Raw genomic sequence first — 18709 nt, forward strand, 5'->3', positions numbered from 1 at the left:
GATCGGAAGTTTGTTGATGATTCTATTCACCAGACCCTTGCGACGATGTTGCCGCCTGCTGCTGCTTCGTTTACCTCTGTACGCGATCATGTTCGTGCGTTGACTGAAGAAAAGTGCTTTAAAACGGGGTATTTACAGCAAATCCGATCAGTCATGTCCGAGATGCGATTTGAGAAACAACCTACCAAGCTTCCCGTGATGAATTTTGACAAACTTTCGGAGCAAAATGTCAAAAGGCACAAACGGCACGGTGAATTACTCCCGAACAGTGTACGTGCGATATTCTGTGGACCGTCGAATTGTGGTAAAACTAATGCGTTGCTCACACTTATAACCCATCCCAACGGACTCAGATTTGAAAATATCTACATCTATTCGAAATCTCTCAACCAACCTAAATACCGATTGTTGAAGCAATTGCTGGACCATGTTGAGAATACGGAGTATTTTGCGTTTACCGAGCGTGAGCAAGTGATTCCACCGGAAGAAGCACGGCCCGACTCAATAATCATATTTGACGATGTAGCGTGCGAGAAGCAGGACAATATTAGAGCCTACTTTTGCATGGGTAGACATCACGACGTTGACTGTTTCTATCTCTGTCAGACGTACGCGCGTATTCCCAAACATCTCGTGCGCGACAACGTAAACTTACTCGTGTTATTCAAACAAGACGATATGAACCTGAGACACGTATACAACGATCATGTGAACACCGATATGTCTTACACAGAGTTTAAAAGTGTGTGCTCTGCATGCTGGAACGGTGAGAAGTACGGGTTTCTGGTGATCGACAAAGACAGTGAGCTCAACGGAGGACGATACAGGAGGGGATTCGATTCTTTTGTTAGCCTGGAAAAGGAATAAAATTTACCGTTTTCGAGCGAGAGACGCAGTAGCGCTGCAGACTCAGTTGCGTCAACATGCAGAGCTCTGAGATTTCCAAGCAAAAAGATGTCCTACATCAGATCGCTCAAGCAAGTGCTGCGATCCGTCGAAAACACAGATTGCTCAAGTCGGGCAGGGAATCTACGACTCAGAAATTGAGTGACGTTTTCAAACCAGTAGTGACTCCGTTGCAAGAACTGGTGAATGTTACAAAAGACACCAAACCTGTCAAACAAGAGGTGGAAGAAATTAAAGAAGAAATAAAGGAAATGAAAAATGAAACGAAAAATGAAACTGTCTCGGAAATGGACGATTCCTTTGCTTCGGCGGGGGATGAAACAGTCGTAGAAACACCGGTCGAGGACGAGTATTTTGCACTGATGAAAGATGCGAAGACAAAAGGCGAATTGGACAACGTGTACGGTGTACGCAACCTCTCAAACGGACTAATGATCGGTGATTCGTTGATATCTTTTGAGAGTGACTACGTTTGTATTGGCGACACGCGTTACCCGAAAACGAAGGGTTTGCTGGAACTTTTGTTCAAAAAGAAGCCCGACGGTTCTTCTGTGAGCGCTGGAGATCGGGAAAATTTTAAAAACATAATCCTCGCAACGAACGCGCATAAGAAGTATTACTCATCCGACGGGGCTGTTCGAAACGATAACAGTTACAAATTTAGAAATGTCATTGCTGAATTGATGGATTATTCCCCGTCACCTCGCCGAAAGGGTAAAGGTCTACTTCTGCAAGCTATGATCACTCGACAAGGTGTTGAAACGGAATACGTCTTCTGGGATGATCCAAACGAGTTGGTGGAGCGTCTTCGTTTACTCCTGGCATCTCAGGCAGCGGGAAATCCGAGTCACAATAACGAAATAATCTCCATTATCGAAGAGCTACGCGAAGCAGGAATCATTTATTAAGCAGCTCCCGTCATTCTTGCATTCATTACCGAGATGAGCGTCGACGTGTTTGGACGTCAGCTGAATAAAAACACGACCGCGAGCACTCGCGGTCCTCCGGGTGTCGGGTTTCAAATAACAGCGGACGGGCATTACGATATACGGAACAAGAGACTGTGCAACGTCGCAGATCCCACAGAGCCGAACAATGCTGTAACTTTAAAAACCTTGAGACGAAAATTCAGCGTGCTGCAAAAACGAATCGACAACCTCGATCGAATGATCAAAGCTTTGGAGATCACCACGGAGAAAGCCTTGGATACCTTCTACACAGACTTTAAAACAGGCAGAGACTTGTCGATTCGAAACGCGGAAATCATTTCCAAATTGGACACCAGACTAATAGCGTTGGAATATGAACGAGGAAAAGCAAGCACTGGTGACGGAACTGCATAAGCCTGCACGCTGGAATTACCCGCGTCGACGTGTAGACGTGCGCGGCATCGACGAGACCTGGCAGGCGGATCTTGTTGATATGACGTCGTACGCTGGGCAAAACAAAGGCTACAAGTACATGCTCACAGTCATTGATGTCTTTTCAAAGTATGCGTGGGCTGTACCGATAAAGAGCAAGTCTGGAGATGATGTTACGAAGGCAATGGAATCTGTGCTTGTCCAAGGACGGGTACCGAAAAATTTACATGTCGACAGAGGAACGGAATTTTACAACTCGAAATTCGAATCGCTTATGACACGCTACGGAATCAAACTTTACTCCACGTACAGTAATTTGAAGGCTTCGATCTGTGAACGTTTCAATCGCACGCTAAAAGGTAAAATGTGGACACGGTTCAGCATGCAAGGAAGCTACAAGTGGCTCGATATCTTATCCGATTTGGTTTCGGCTTACAACAACGTCAAACACCGAACCATAAGAATGAAACCGTCGGATGTCACCGTTGCAAACGAGAGGCTGTTGTTACGTCAGGCTTACGGAGGGCTTCGAGCGATACCTACCGTATCGGCAAAGTTCAAATCCAGCGACAAAGTTCGAATCAGCAAATTCAAAAATGTCTTCGAGAAAGGTTACACTCCCAATTGGACGACTGAAATATTCACGATAAGTCGAGTGGAAAATACTCATCCTGTGACGTACAAGCTCAAAGACTATCGAGATCAACCCATCGCTGGTGGTTTCTACGAACAAGAGCTCCTCAAGGTTAAGCATCCGGATATCTATCTGGTGGAGAAGGTGCTCAAGAAGCGTGGAAGAAAAATATACGTTGAATGGTTAGGTTTTGACAATACACACAACAGTTGGATAAACGAATAAATGAATTTTTTGTAAAAACGTATGTCCCTCTTTATTTTATATCCGACACACAACAAGTATGCGTCTTTATTTTTTAGACAATAGACAGACATGGTACAGTTATAAATTACAAAGCTTAGGCTTGTAGCCCCACGGAAGCGTGTCGGTTGTATTTTGAAACACGATCCGCTTGTCGTCATTCCAGCTCAGTGCTACTTTCTGCTGTTCTACGGTGTATACCTCGTGCTTTCGACTCATGATCAAATGCTGATTTGAGGATAGATTTTCACGTTTCAACGCACAGTCCAAATAATCGTTAAAGGTTATTTTTCTTAACGCTGATCCTCTGACTCCTTTGGCACGTTTAGTGTCTGTCTCATATCCCATGACTCGGAATGCGTACAGTTTAGCTCGTGACCCTACAAATTCGAGCATGATTTTGCCGTTGTTCTCGTCTTTCATCAAACCGAGAACTTTTTTGTTCGCTAGAGGCATTCCATAAGCGTTGTCAAGAGGATAATCCGACGTGTCAAATTTATGCAAGTCCTCCTTCATATGTTTGTATATGTCGGGGACGGTAAAATTGTAAATCAAACTGTCTGTATCTGTGTACATTAATTTTGCTAAGTTGCCGAATTTCTGTTTGATATAATTATAATGAAAATCGTAGATGTAGGTTTTGGCCAGATCCATGATGAAGAAACCTGCGTACAATGGTTTATTCAACTTGACTTTCATCTTACTCATTTCAACGATAATTATATCTTTTTTGAAAATGGTGCAGCTGTGAAAATTAGGCTTGGCTATGGTAGCTCTCGCACCGTACCGTCCATCCCATTTCGTGATCAATCGAACATCTCTGTACTTTCGCACGTTTTCCATAGTTTTGCCAAAAACTGCGTTGTTCATTAGCTTGTAAAAATTTTTCTCAAATTCGTTGTCAGATTTTTTTCGCAAATCGGTATTTAAATCTATATATTTTTTCAGCCACGGAGTTTGCTTGAATTTGAGAACTCTATGAATTTTGAGTAATTTTAAACCTAATTGTAAACATTGTTTCAAAACGCGGTAGTGAACAACGTAGTTCTTCTTGGAAAATAGCGTGGGTGTCAATGTTGGCTGTTTAATGGTCGAAATCGGAGGTACATAGTGCTCCGGACACAATGGTAAATCCTCATGAGTTTCATGCAGTTCCGCAGGATATTCCAAATCTAGCTCCAGCACGTAACCAAACTCTGCATCGTCCGAGATGGTAAGAACGTCGCATTGTCCGAAGTCTGATAACCTTTCGAAGGAACTGTATGGCAGAGCAAAGCTCATAGCAGCACCGTACAAATTATTAACGTCAAAGTACATGAGATAAGATTCTTCGACCTTAGGATCGAATTCCTCTCCCATATATCTATTGTTGGCCTTTGCATATCTGTTCGAACACTGTGATACACCACCACGAATACCCTTTTCGATAAACATAACCATGTCTATGTCCGTGAGAAGCTCGAGTTCGATGCCTGTACATTTTAACATTGCATCAAACGACAGACCGGGCGCTGTGTAGTAATGTAACGGGTCCAGTTTGTACGTCGTCCAACAGCTCTGTCGAAAGTTTTGGAAAACGTCGGCCAGTAAAAACACGTCCGTCTGTAAATACAAGTCCGAATACTCTCCCAAAGTTTAAACGTTAAAAGTTTGCCAAACTTTACATGCATGTGCATAGTCGTCGTCTGATATATCCCGATCATTTAATTTTGAGTAAAATTGATGTTTGGACGGTAGCCGTGTGTCCTCGAGCTTCTCCCAACTGTCTATGTATTCGTACGGGAACACTCCTTTTCTGGTCAATAACTGAAATTTATCTGACCTATGATAAAATTTTCGTGTGATTGATTTCTGATCATCACCGAGATACGTTGCTAATTTCTCAAGACTACTGGGCATGAAGCGGTACGAATCTACGAATCTAAACTTTATATCTGTCCCCTCGACGTATTTTGTAAATGAAATGTACTTTTCTTTGTTTACGGGTAGAAGCTCAGTTGTGCCCTCGAACGATGTAGCCAGTGCTTTGATCAGGAAATGTGAATCTTAACCCGACAGATTGTGGAATATCACTGGGATGGTGTGCGAATTTTGGTAATTTAGATTACAGCTGCGGTGAGCAGCACCACGGTACTTTCCTGTGAAATGACAGTGATCCCGATGTTTCACGTCTGTGAGCGTAAACGGTTTTTCACAAATATGACAGACCGCCGACAAATCAAATTCGTTGATCTGATTGAAATTTAGTGGCTCCATCAGTACAACAGTCTTGTAGTATCCCTCTAACGAAAGTGCCAATTCCTTTAACTCGTTCACAAACCATTGGATGCAAGTTTCTCCACGATTAATTTTGAATTTTGAAAGCGAATCGTCAAACGCGCAATGCAGATAGTAAGCTATACTATATGGAAGATGCTTCTGATAAATTGTTCTATTTTCCCCAAAACTTTCATGTGTGGGTTGCAGTAAACATTCGAGATCCGCGTAAATGCAGAATGGAACGGTTTCTTTGTGCTTGAAATTTTTGAATTTCAGTATTTTTCCCTCATCTGTAGGTAGAATAACTTTGGTTTTGTTTAAATTCATGCAATCAGCTCGGTGCTTCAACAAACATCTTTCGAAATTGAAATGAGACAGACACCTATCGCACAACCACGTCTGATGTGCGCGTTTGGAAATTTGGGAACTTGTTAATCGAGACAGATTTCGAATCCATGTAAAATGAAAGATTCTATTTTTTTCATAATTTACCATTTCATCATCATCGTCATCGTCAGTGGTTTCAGTTTCTATCGCCAAAAGATGAATTGTAGGTTTATCAGACTTATTCTTACTCAGGTGAATCGGTACTATTTCACTTTTTTTCCGATCACCTTGGTCTATACCATAAACGTTAATTGATAGGTCGTTAAGCTTCTCAAATTTCGAAATGGTGTTTTTGTCTAGAGACATAGGAAACGTTATACCATCATACTGTAGCACTGAGCTGAAATGTGGGTACGAGCTGATCGCGTTAGGATGGTTGTTGTCGGCTGGGAACAGAGCTGCGGTGACCGACCAAAGAAAGCAGTAAGAGTCGTTGTTTCTGATGTTTACTACAGCCTTCTTATCACTGATATGCTTAGGTAACGGGGTGTATGTGAAGACACCGCCTCGTAGTGGCACGTACTTGTTGATATTCACAGTCAAATTGATTATTTCGGTCAGCGACCAGCCTGAATCCTTTCACTGGAAATCTTCCACCTTTTTCAACAAACGCTCCGTCGCGTTTTCGATGAACCATTCGCTGATATCCGTTGTCTGGAGGATGATTTCATTTCTCGTATTAAAAAATTTGATCTCTTCCACCGTGCGATCAACTTTTCTGAGATCAAATTTACAAGCCAGGATAACGTTGGCTTTCAAGCTCCTGTCTTTCTTCAGAGCGTTTTTCAGCCTCGTCACAGCTAGTACCTTTGCGTCTGCTAGAAATCTCTCCACATCTTTATGCTTCAAATTGACGATGGATCAAGTTCGAATTCTCCTCTCGAAAGCTGATTCCAAATCTTCCCACCGTACTCGATCGCTTCTTCGTCGGCTTCGTAATCCGTCACCCACTTTCTGCAATTGTTGAAATTTGACTGTCAACGATTTCAGAATTCCAATTGTAGTCAAAATTCTTGTCTTCTCCCAGATCGTTGAGGCGTTGTTGCGTAAGATTCTATTCAAAAGCCTGATATTTTGGGTTCCAAGTCGAATCCATTTCGCAATCTCTGTCGGCGACGATTTTTCCGATAAAATCTTGAACGCCGATTCCATAATATCGATCAATCTCAAACACTTCGCGGATTCCATCTTGAGCTCTTTCCTCACGTATGCTTGACAGCTTGTGACGTAATGATCGTTTGCTGTGATGAGCGTCCTTTTTGTAGGGCAGCTGTACGGATGCGTGCGCACCTTTTGGCATTCCAAGAGCGATAGTAACCCGACACCGCAGGCTCTGTACCGCGACTATCGGCCGACCTTGGATATCAAACCAAGTAAGTGAAAAACAATTCTCGGAACCATTAATTTTGGAATGTCACGTGGTTGATAAGGTGGTTAGACAAAACAATGCGTTCGACAAGTTTCGACGGCGAGCGGTATGCGGTCAAAGGATTTCGGTGCGACGTTGGGACAAACAATTCTCGGAACCATTAATTTTGGAATGTCACGTGGTTGATAACGTGGGAAAGGAATGTGAGGTGGTTGACGTTACACGTCAGCAGTCCTACCGTGGGAAAGGAATTCGGAGTGGTTCATGTTACACATCAGCAGTCCTATCGTGGGACAGGCGAGCACTACAGACCTTCGGTCGGTAAGATTGTCGGTAAAACAGCACGATTTTGACCCTTGATCGATACAACTGTCGGTAAGATTGTAGGTAAAACAGCACGATTTTGACCCTCGATCGATACAACTGTCGGTAATTGACCTTCGGTACGTCAGACTGTGACGTCATCGCGGAAAAGGGTTTGAGTCTGGGCTGCGCGGAGCGGAAAAGGGTTTAAGTCTGGGGAGAATGTATAGGCGGACTGGTCGGCTCGGTCGGTAAGTGTCGGTAACCGGAATCTGCGTGTAGAACCGGCCTTGCTGTACTACTGTAATTAACGGGAATTATGTTTTTTGACGCTTTCTACCCATTTGAGTGGCTCGTGGTCTGTTATTGAAGTAAACTTCTGACCATAGATGTATGGGCGCGTAAGTGATTTATACCCCAGTGGGCGGCTAAGAATTTTTTATCAGGTACCGAGTAGTTTGATTCAGCGGGTTTAAGGGCTCGGGACGCGTATGCTACCGGTAGGTCGGCACCGTCTTTATCTTGACTAAGAACTGCACTTATGGCGAGTTTTGACGCGTCTGTAGTGAGCGCAAATGGTTTGCTGAAGTCCGGGTGTTGTAAAATTAGTTCTTTGCATGAACAATCGCGTAAGGTTTCGAAGGCAGACTGGTATTCGGACGTCCAGATGAAGGGGTATCCTTCTTCGGTAAATTGTTAAGGCATTGAGCAATATTTCCAAAATTTGGAACAAATCTTCGTTAGTAACCTAGAAAGCCAAGGAACTGTCTAACATTTTTGGGACTTTTGGGGACAGAATACTCTTTTACAGCTATCAATTTACCAGGGTTAGGATTTACTCCTGACTCAGTCATGAGGTGTCCGAGGTAAACGACTTCCTTGCGCAAGAATTCGCACTTGTCTGGCTGTAGAGTTGAACCAGCAGCGGTTAGTCGCTTCATTGATGTCCGAAATTTAATTTCATGTTCTTGCAAGTTACGAGCGTAAGTAACTATGTCATCTCAATATACGAACATCTCGTTGCCTTGTAGGCCTAGGAGGACTTGGTCCATGAGCCTTTAAAACGTGGCGGGGGCGTTCTTCAGTCCGAAGGGCATACGAGAGAATTCATAATGGCCTCTAGGTGTCGAAAATGCAGTTTTCGTGCTGTGATCCGGATGCAGGGGAATTTGGTGGAACCCGGTAGCAAGGTCCAATGTGGAAAAGTATTTAGCTGAGCCAAGCTGGTCAAGGATTTCCGTGATATCGGGCATGGGGTATGCGTCGCCGACTGTTTTTTCGTTGAGTTTTCTGTAGTCGATTACCATACGCCATCGTTTATTGCCGTCACGATCCGGTTTTTTTGGAACGATCCACACCGGGGAATTATACGGAGATGAGGAATGTTTAATAAGATTTTGCTTGAGTAGTTTATCAACTTGGGATTCGATTTCGTCTTTGTGAATTTTGGGAAAACAATATTGTTTGGTTTGAATAGGCGTATTGTCCGTCGTGGGGATAGTGTGATGAGATAAATTGGTGTGGCCTAATTTATCACCTGGGAGATAAAAGAGATGGTTAAATTCTGTTACGAGGTTAAATATAGATGGTCTTTCGGTCTTATTCAAATGATCAAGATGTAAGCTGCTCTTTAGGACGTCCAATCTTTCTGACCTATTGTCAGTCAAGAGCACTGTTGCGGCACCGGGACAGGGTGTACTGTCGTCAGGCATAGGAGGATCGGATTGCAGTTGCGCGAGGTCAGTGGACTGGATGGGGCAGGAAAGGGGATTATTAGTCGGTCGCGATGTACGCTTGGCGGCAGAAAGAATTAATGAGTTGCTGAGGAGAGGGCCTGGGTGCGAAACAAGGGTTTTGGCGCGGGCATCGCTGTGGTGGTTACTCGATGCAGTGGGCGTAGCGTTGGGTATGACTGTACTCAGTGGCTCGTCGAACTCGTCTAGGGTTACTGTTGGGGGTCTTATCTCTACGGCAGATTCGTTACAATTAAACGCGTACGAGTAAGCGATGCCGTTCTGGTTTTCAACTAACGCTTCACCACATAGAACATTGTTGCCTAAATCGATGCGTTTAAGGTAACCTACTTTAGTGTCTGGGTTCGCAACTATTAGTGGGATGGCTTTCACGGTACGGGCCTGTATTGTAATTACACGCGTTTTTTCGGGTGCGGACGAGGGTTCATCGAATTTATTAAAATGGATTGGCAATGAGGAACCAAGCATCACCTAGTTTAAGTTGGAAGAAACAGTTGCTTTCTCTTCTCGTAAGAAGGGCTGGCCTAAGTTGCCGTCGTGCGGAATCGGAAACGAGTTAGGGACCAAGTGAAAGGTATGGGATTTATTATTAAAACGTATTTCCGTTTTTGCGATAGTTTGCGTCTTTTTGTCTGTTATACCAGTAAGCGTCAAACGTTCGTCGGTTGTTCGCCGTACGGGGGGCCTGACGGAACTTTCTTTGACCAAGTTGACGTCTGCACCGGTGTCAATAATGAATGTAGATATTTTTATTAGCCTCGGGGGTGTCGATCGAAATTAGTGGAGGGTCAGTTGAAGCTGTTATGAGAATATGACTTGAAGATCGGAACGCTAGTTGTTTGCATTGCGCGCGGGCACGTTTTCCCCGCGGGCGATGTTCTTGTTCAAATGTTTATTTGAGCCTGCATTGCCTTGGTTATTACGCGGAAAGGATCTACATCGGTCTACTGTGTGGCCTCTGCGATTACAATTGTCGCAGTGTAGTTCTTGGTTTATATTGCATTCATGGTGGAAGTGGCCCATTCTGCGACATTTGGTACAATATCTTTTACTTTGCAGACGGTGACATTCCCTGATGGAGTGACCCTGGTGGTTACGAAATTGACAACTGCTGGGCGGAGCATTGACGTGGCCAGCAGAACAGGTGTTCGGATCGAGCGCTTGGGCGTAAGGTCTGGGCTCGGTACGAGGCGCTAGTTGATGAATGTAACCAGGTGTGGGCAATGACATCAGGGGGGGGATTAAGGAGGCCGCGGCGGGCACCTGAGACGAAGGAGCAGTATCGGGGGGTAACGGCAGGCACATGGGTGTAGCGGGGGTAAAATATTCTGCAGAGAATTGCATCTGACGGTTAATTAGCTCGGTTTCTTTACCTTCGGCGATAGTGACGGTAGTTTCAAAGGTCGGTAATGGTCTGATAGTAGCGATTCTCCACTCCAATTCCGGCCGAAGCCCTCTAATGAACGATCTAGAGGTATCATTCTTTAGATTATTCAGTAGAAGCGTTGCTAAGTCTGGTGGGTGCTTGGCTATGATCGCTGTGCTTATATCTTTTGATATTGCTCGTATTCTGCACGAGTAATCTATGATGCGCTTATATGGTTGTTGTTCAATTCTATCTAATTGAGCAGATAACTGGCGTATGGGGATATCCGGGCGGTATGCTCGGCTAAGGGCAGTTATGAGGTCCTTGACGTCATTACAGTTGATGCCTATTAAATATTGAGAAGCGGGGCCTGTAACCTTTGATTGCGCAAATTTGGCGAAAGTCATTTTATCCGAAGCTTTTATAAGAGTCTCTACGTGACGTAATTGTTCTACAAATGAGTCAAAGGGCATGTTGTGGCCGTCGAAAGGGGGGATTGTCGGCAAGACATCTTTTACTGACCAAAAATTTTGACCGGTTTCGTTAGTTGGTGCCATGTTGATTGAAGCAGGGTATTGCAAGTACAGGAATAGAAATATCAACTTAACACTCAGACTTCGAATAGACTTACAGGGCGAAGGTTAACGCAGAAACAGAATACAGCATGGTTCCAGGCGGCTGGACGCAGGTGAAACTTGAAAAGGCGATACACGTGTGACGTTGCACCTAGAGTGCAAGTCACAACAAACCCCAAACCCGCAGGGAAGAGCCGAACGGGTGAGTCCCGGCCCGTCGGGAAACACCCGAAGCTAACCGAAGCCCACCGACGCTCGGCAGAGCCGAGCGCCAGCCAGCAGTACGACAGCGTCCTACCAGGAAGATCGACGTGACGAGTCAGAAAGAAAGAGGAAGAGAGAGAGAGAGAGAGAGAGCGAGAGAGAGAGAGAGAGAGAGAGAGAGAGCGACGAAACCGAAGAGACCAGAAGACACAGACGCATCCCCCCTCAACACCGCCACCCAGACACACCGACGACACCAGGTTAGCCTGCAATCTACAGCCGATCTGCACCTCCTCCCCTTCCTCCCCCCGCAATACCGACCCTTCCTACCTCACACTCCCCGTCGCCCTACACCACCCCCCCCCCCCCCCCCGCAATACCGACCCTTCCGCCCTCACACTCCCCATCGCCCTACACACCCCCCCCCGCGCGCGTACCTTTAAGTTAGAATTAAGTGACGCTAAGGGCTGAGGCGTGATCAGCCCCCGTCAACGTCTACAACCCCTTTGTAACGATCTTTTGTAGTTTTAAGTCGACTCCCCCCCCCCGATCGCCATACGTGTACACTCCCCACAAATACAGACACAAAGTTTTACCTATTCAATCAGTCTCGACTTTCTCGGCCCGTCTCTAATTGTTTCTCCCTTCCACATAATTAGTGCGGACTCAAAACCCGTCACAAATTGGCGCCCAACGTAAATTACCCACATTTTTACCCCAAATCCGAACAATTAAGAGACAAAACACAAGAATAAACGCTCACAAAGTACACATAGACTCACGAAACAAAGCTACACAGTCACGAAAATTCGATTAAAGACAGTTGAACACACACACTACCAAACACGATACACACAATGGCAGACCAAGGACACAGAGAACCGCAAGGCCTAGCGCGCGAACACATGGACCCGAACGCAACCAAAACAACTCGACACAGAGCGAGCCGCGCACGACACGAGACCAACAAACGCCGACCCAACCACAGGAAATAAATAGACGACACACGATAAATTCACCAGACGCAATAAATATAATCGATGCAGCTATCATAGAGAATACCCACAACTTACATAGTACACAAATCCAACATCAAGAAAGCCCAGAACCAACAAACCCCACACAAACATACAATACAATCCCAACACCTACACACGCAAACTAACACGGTAATAACCAATCAAACGAACCGACACTTCACGGGAACAGACACATTTTTAGCCACCAACACACGTAGCACACGACTTATACAAAACCTAATAGACTTCGGAGCACTACCAAGCGACAGAAACGAATACGAAGATCCACAGCTATACAGCACACAGTCAATACACCCCACAAACAACCAAAACACGACACACCTAAACCACACACCAAACCCGAACAGTACATACTGGAATCAGCCAGCAATGGCAATGAGAACAATACAAACATGGAACATAAAATACTCGGGAAATACAAACGAAAACATACACGAATTTTTACAAAATCTCCGCAACTACCAAACGGGATACGAAATACACGATACACAATTTATCAACAACCTCAGCCCGATACTCGAAGGTGACGCAAAAAACTGGTACAGATCAAATAGAGACAAATGGCGAACACTGGAAGAATTCGAAAGAGACATTACACACGCATTTCAAGACATACAACACAGGGACAGACTGGAACAAAAAATCAAAAACTATGTACAAGGACCAACACAAAAAATTACACAATTCCTAATACAATTGAGGACAGTACTATCCAACTAAAACCGCCATACCACCCACGAACACAATTAGACTTGGCATACAGAAACATGAAAATAGAATACAAGGCATACATAAAACCATACGACTTCACGAACTTCGACCAACTGGAAATAGCCGCGAAAGAATGGGAAGCAAACATCGAATGGGAAAACACAAGACAAACAATATTAAATAACTACACACACCCACAAGAAACCTACACACACCAAACACACCACAAACAATACATCCCATACAAGTACGCACAAACACAACCCCGCCCAGCAATACTCCCAACACCAAATATACCACCGGCACTCACAGACAACATACGACGAAACCAAACAAACCAAAACACGCAACAGACTCGATACCCCGCAATCACCTATAACTCACCACACTACACTCAGCAACAAACACAAACGAACTCAAACACAGGCACAACACCACGCAGATGCTTTAACTGCAACCAACCCGGACACCTCAGATGGCAATGCACACAGGTACAGAACTAGGGAAACGAGTAAGGGTTGACCCAGCAAGGGTGGAGGGCAGCCCCACAAACAACACAAACACACCCGAGACAGTAGCACCGACAACAGATAACAAAAGAACGGAAAGTAGATTTCACATCAGAATCGAAATACACGGTCACGAATTTAACGCGTTAATAGACACAGGCGTGACACACTCATACCTAGGCGCAGAAGTAATACAAATACTACACAACACAGACACACCAATAGACGACACGCCCGACAGAACAGCTACAATGGGAAACGGAACACAGGTGACGATAGAAGGAGCAGTAACACTCCCAATACGCCTCGGTAACATAACAAAAAAAAATTAATTTCGGATTAATACCAAACTTAGGCTCGCAATGTATCATTGGGAACAGCGGCTTAATGAGATTTGGAATACAAATAAATTATGGAGAAAGCACATGGTCACTTATAGACGACCCACAGACACACTACGACATGCAAGCCAGACCACAAGAACTACCTACACCACTCAAAGAATACACACAAAGACATCAAACAAGAAAAATACAACATCAATCAACACAAACACACACAAAACAAGCAAAAGCAGCAGAAAAACTAGAAGCAACGAAACAACAAAAGCACCCGAAAACAACAGAAAGACACGAAAACACAGAAAAAACAACCATAAAACAAAAACCACTAACCCCAACACTACCCAGCACAAAGACACAATCGGAAAACACCCCCCCAAAAGACAACCCACAGAACACACAAATCACAAATCAAAAAATCATACCCACAAACGCACACACAACAGACGACACACAAACGGACGAAGAAACCGAACCACAGATATGCGCAGGAATACAAGAACTCACACAATCACAGCACACACAACTACAGACGACAATACAGCAGAAAATCTCAACACTACCGGGCCAACTCGGCCTAACACACCTACTCAAACACAAAATAGACACACAAGGACACGCACCCATAAAACAAAGATATTATATGGTATCACCAAAAATTAGAGAAGCCATCCACACAGAAATAGACAAAATGTTAAGAGAAGACGTGATAGAACCATCAGAAAGTGAATGGTCGAGCCCAATCGTCATGATAAAAAAGCCAAATAACACATATCGTTTCTGCTTAGACTTCAGAAAAGTAAACTCAGTATCAAAAAAAGATGCATACCCACTACCATACATGACAGCAATATTAGACAAACTACGGACAGCACAGTACATATCAAAAATCGACTTAAGCCAAGCATACTTCCAAATACCGCTCGACGAAGACAGTAAACACATAACAGCCTTTACAGTCCCGGAAATGGGCTTATTTCAATTTAAAAGAATGCCATACGGACTAACAGGTGCACCGGCGACATTCCAAAGACTATTAGACAGACTCATAGGCCCAGAATGCGAACCATATGCATTCGCATACTTAGACGACATAATAATAGTAACACAAACATTTCACGAACACTTACAAAGACTAGAACAAATACTCAAAAGGATTACAGACGCGGGACTAACAATAAACCCAGAGAAGTGCGAATTCGGATGCGCACAAGTAAAATATCTCGGATACATAGTAGACAGACACGGACTACTCATAGACCCCGACAAAACACAACCCATAGAAAACTACCCAAGCCCAAAAACAATAAAATAATTACGGAGACTAATTGGCATGGCATCATGGTACAGACGCTTCATACCTAACTTCGCACACATTACAGAACCACTAACACGACTACTGAAAAAAGACCAGAAATGGCACTGGGGAGAAGAACAAGAAAACGCAATGAACACAATCAAACACGCACTCACATCACCACCCACACTCGCATGCCCAGACTACACACAAACATTCACACTACAAACAGACGCTAGCGGAACAGGGATAGGTGCCGTACCAACACAATCTCTCGATGACGTGGAGCATGTCGTAGCATACGCTAGCCGTGCGCTAAGCGAGGCAGAACGAAAATACTCCACCACTGAGAGAGAATGTTTGGTGGTAATCTGGTCCATAAAAAAATTCAGACCCTACGTGGAAGGATACCACTTCAAAGTAATCACAGATCACCACGCACTGAAGTGGCTTAGAGAATTAAAAAACCCCACAGGCCGACTTGCACGACGGGCACTAGAACTATTAGAATACGACTTTGACATTACACACCGAAAAGGTACAATGCACGACGTACCAGACGCACTTTCAAGACGACACGAAGACGAAGAACACATAGAGACAATAGAAGACACGACAGACAAATGGTACACATACAAGAAAACACAAGTACAAACACGCCCAGAGAAAAACGAATCATGGCGAATCAGAAACAAACAACTATACTTCCACCGCCCTAACCCCCTACACTCAAACCTCCTACCAGACACAAACCCATGGAAACTAGTAATACCCAAAGACAAAATAACACACATACTACACGAAAATCACGACGTAACACAAGCAGGCCACTTAGGGATCGAAAAGACATATCAGAGAGTAGCCAAAGAATATTATTGGCCAGGTATGTACAGAGACACAGTAAATTACATAAAAAAATGTGACACATGCCAAAGAATAAAAACAATACAAACGCGACCGGCAGGGCTAATGGGTACAATAATAATAGAAAAACCGTGGACAGTAGTAGCCTCAGACACCATGGGCCCACTCCCACTATCAAAACAAAAAAACCAATACATCATAGTTTTCGAAGACCTATACACCAAATGGGTAGAAATTATACCGATACGCAAAGCAAACGCAAAAACAGTAGAACAGACATTCCACTCACACGTAATATCACGATGGGGTACACCACGCATACTACTAACAGATAACGGCACACCATACATAAACAAACTCATACGCGAACTGACTCAAAAATTCAATATAAGACACGCAACAATCCCCCCATACCACGCACAAGCCAACCCCGTAGAACGAGTCAACAGAACCGCTAAAACAATGATCCAAGCCTACGTAAACAACGACCATACAGAATGGGACATACACTTACAAGACTTACAATTCGCAATCAATACATGTACACACACATCAACTAAACACACACCAGCCTTTTTGAACCTAGGAAGGGAAGTAAATCCTACACAATGCCAAAGAAATCAATTAGAGAATGACGACGAAATAGAATTACAAGACACAGACAGATGGACAGATCACCTGAGACGACTACAAACACTTAGAGACGAAGTACAGAGGCACTTAATAGAAGCAAACGAAAAACAAGCACACTACTACAACCTACGAAGACGAGACATACAATTCAAGGAAGGAGACAGAGTACTGAAAAAGAACCATACACTCTCATCCGGACCAGAAAGAACGGCAGCAAAGCTAAGTAAAAAATTCACAGGCCCATACATAATAACAAAGAAAATCTCACCCACAATATACGAATTGACAACAGAAAGCGGTAAAAATATGGGAAAATGCCACATAGAAGACCTAAAATTATATACATGATCAAATAAGCAATAAAAGAACCACGCCCGATAACACATCTCGAAAATGAACTAACATGTGTGTTCACCCCACAGAAAGACAACATGGCAGACAGACGACCAAGAATACCGGCCCTAATGACACTACGACTAACGAGACCGACGACAACAACAACGGACACACAAACAAACAGAGAGAGAACACCACTACTACAAACACCAGGACAGGCCCCACACCCACACAGATACGGACGCGACGGCACACACCAGACAGAGACCCGACGAACTCTACTACCGACACCCACTACACACACACAGGTAACAAAAAACGCCACGACAGCAACACATACAACAACCACCGCACCCACAACCACCCAGAGACACCCACAAACACACACAGCAATGATCACACACACAGTCACACTCTCCGGACCAATGCAATGCCCAAAGTGCAACGGGCTGGTCCGGGGCACAAAATACTCACAACACATACAGACCTGCACACAAACAAACACAGACACACAACACCCACCAACAGTCACCCAAACTACACGAACCACAACCACGCACACGACGACACACCCACTCACCAGCAAACAAACACCCCACACAACCACACACCCCACATCGACACCAACACCACGACACACACAACCTCGACACACACTACTCCCCGCATCACCCCCTTTATGGACACGCACCAGACTCACGAGACCACAGACAACAGAAGATAGAATCCTAGAAACATTTGCCAACATGGACACACTCACAGAACCAACGCAGACAAGACAGACGGACAGAAAACACGTAGGACCACCCCCAGAAATAATCGCAATCATTGCAAATTTACAAGCCGCAAGCACCCTGGACGACGAACTACAGGCAGAAAGAGACAGATACATGATCAGACGGGCACACCAACGTACGAACACAGACGAGACAGAAGCCAGCACCTCCACACACCAACCACACATCACACACCAGACAGCACCACACAAAACACACCCCTCAAACACACCAGACACTGACACCGACATAGACTCCACCACCTCCACCGCAGACACAGTTATACATATCGAAACAACACACACAACCACGCAAGAGACACAAACGACAGACGACGACACAGACAATAACACCGACACCACCTCACTCACCGACACAGACGAACAGACACAAACACCCCAACCAACCACACACACAACACGGGACTCAAGACGATACAAAAAACGAAAAACAATACGTAAACAGAAAAAAGAACAAAACAGAAAACACTAGATAAACTGACAACACCAAACCGACGGACGAACAACGACGCACACACAACACGGGACGCAAGACAACACAAAAAAAAAAAAACAATACGTAAACAGAAAAAAAAAAAAAAAAAAGAACAAAACAGAAAACACTAAATAAACTGACAACACCAAACCGACGGACGAACAACGACAGACGGAGGCCAGAGAAACAGAACACAACCCAAAAACTCCAACGCAGAACCACGGAGAAGCAACCACGAGCCACAAGGAACAAGGAACAACGCAGAAACGTACCAAGACCCACACCAACGAGAGCCAACGAACCAAAACCAAAAATTTAAGTACAAATAGATTAAGAAAAACACCAG

At 44.4% G+C, this 18709-nt stretch overlaps 1 protein-coding gene across 1 annotated transcript; it reads left to right on the forward strand.

Moving 5' to 3' along the window:
* Positions 1–17838: 17838 nt before the first annotated feature.
* Positions 17839–18360, forward strand: LOC138190853 (uncharacterized). Its single transcript, XM_069135381.1, has one exon. The coding sequence runs from the start codon at positions 17839–17841 to the stop codon at positions 18358–18360; it is 522 nt and encodes a 173-aa protein (XP_068991482.1).
* The last annotated feature ends 349 nt before the right edge of the window (positions 18361–18709 follow it).

Source organism: Neodiprion pinetum, chromosome 4 (genome assembly GCF_021155775.2).
Source record: "Neodiprion pinetum isolate iyNeoPine1 chromosome 4, iyNeoPine1.2, whole genome shotgun sequence".
Taxonomy (NCBI): Eukaryota; Metazoa; Arthropoda; class Insecta; order Hymenoptera; family Diprionidae; genus Neodiprion; species Neodiprion pinetum.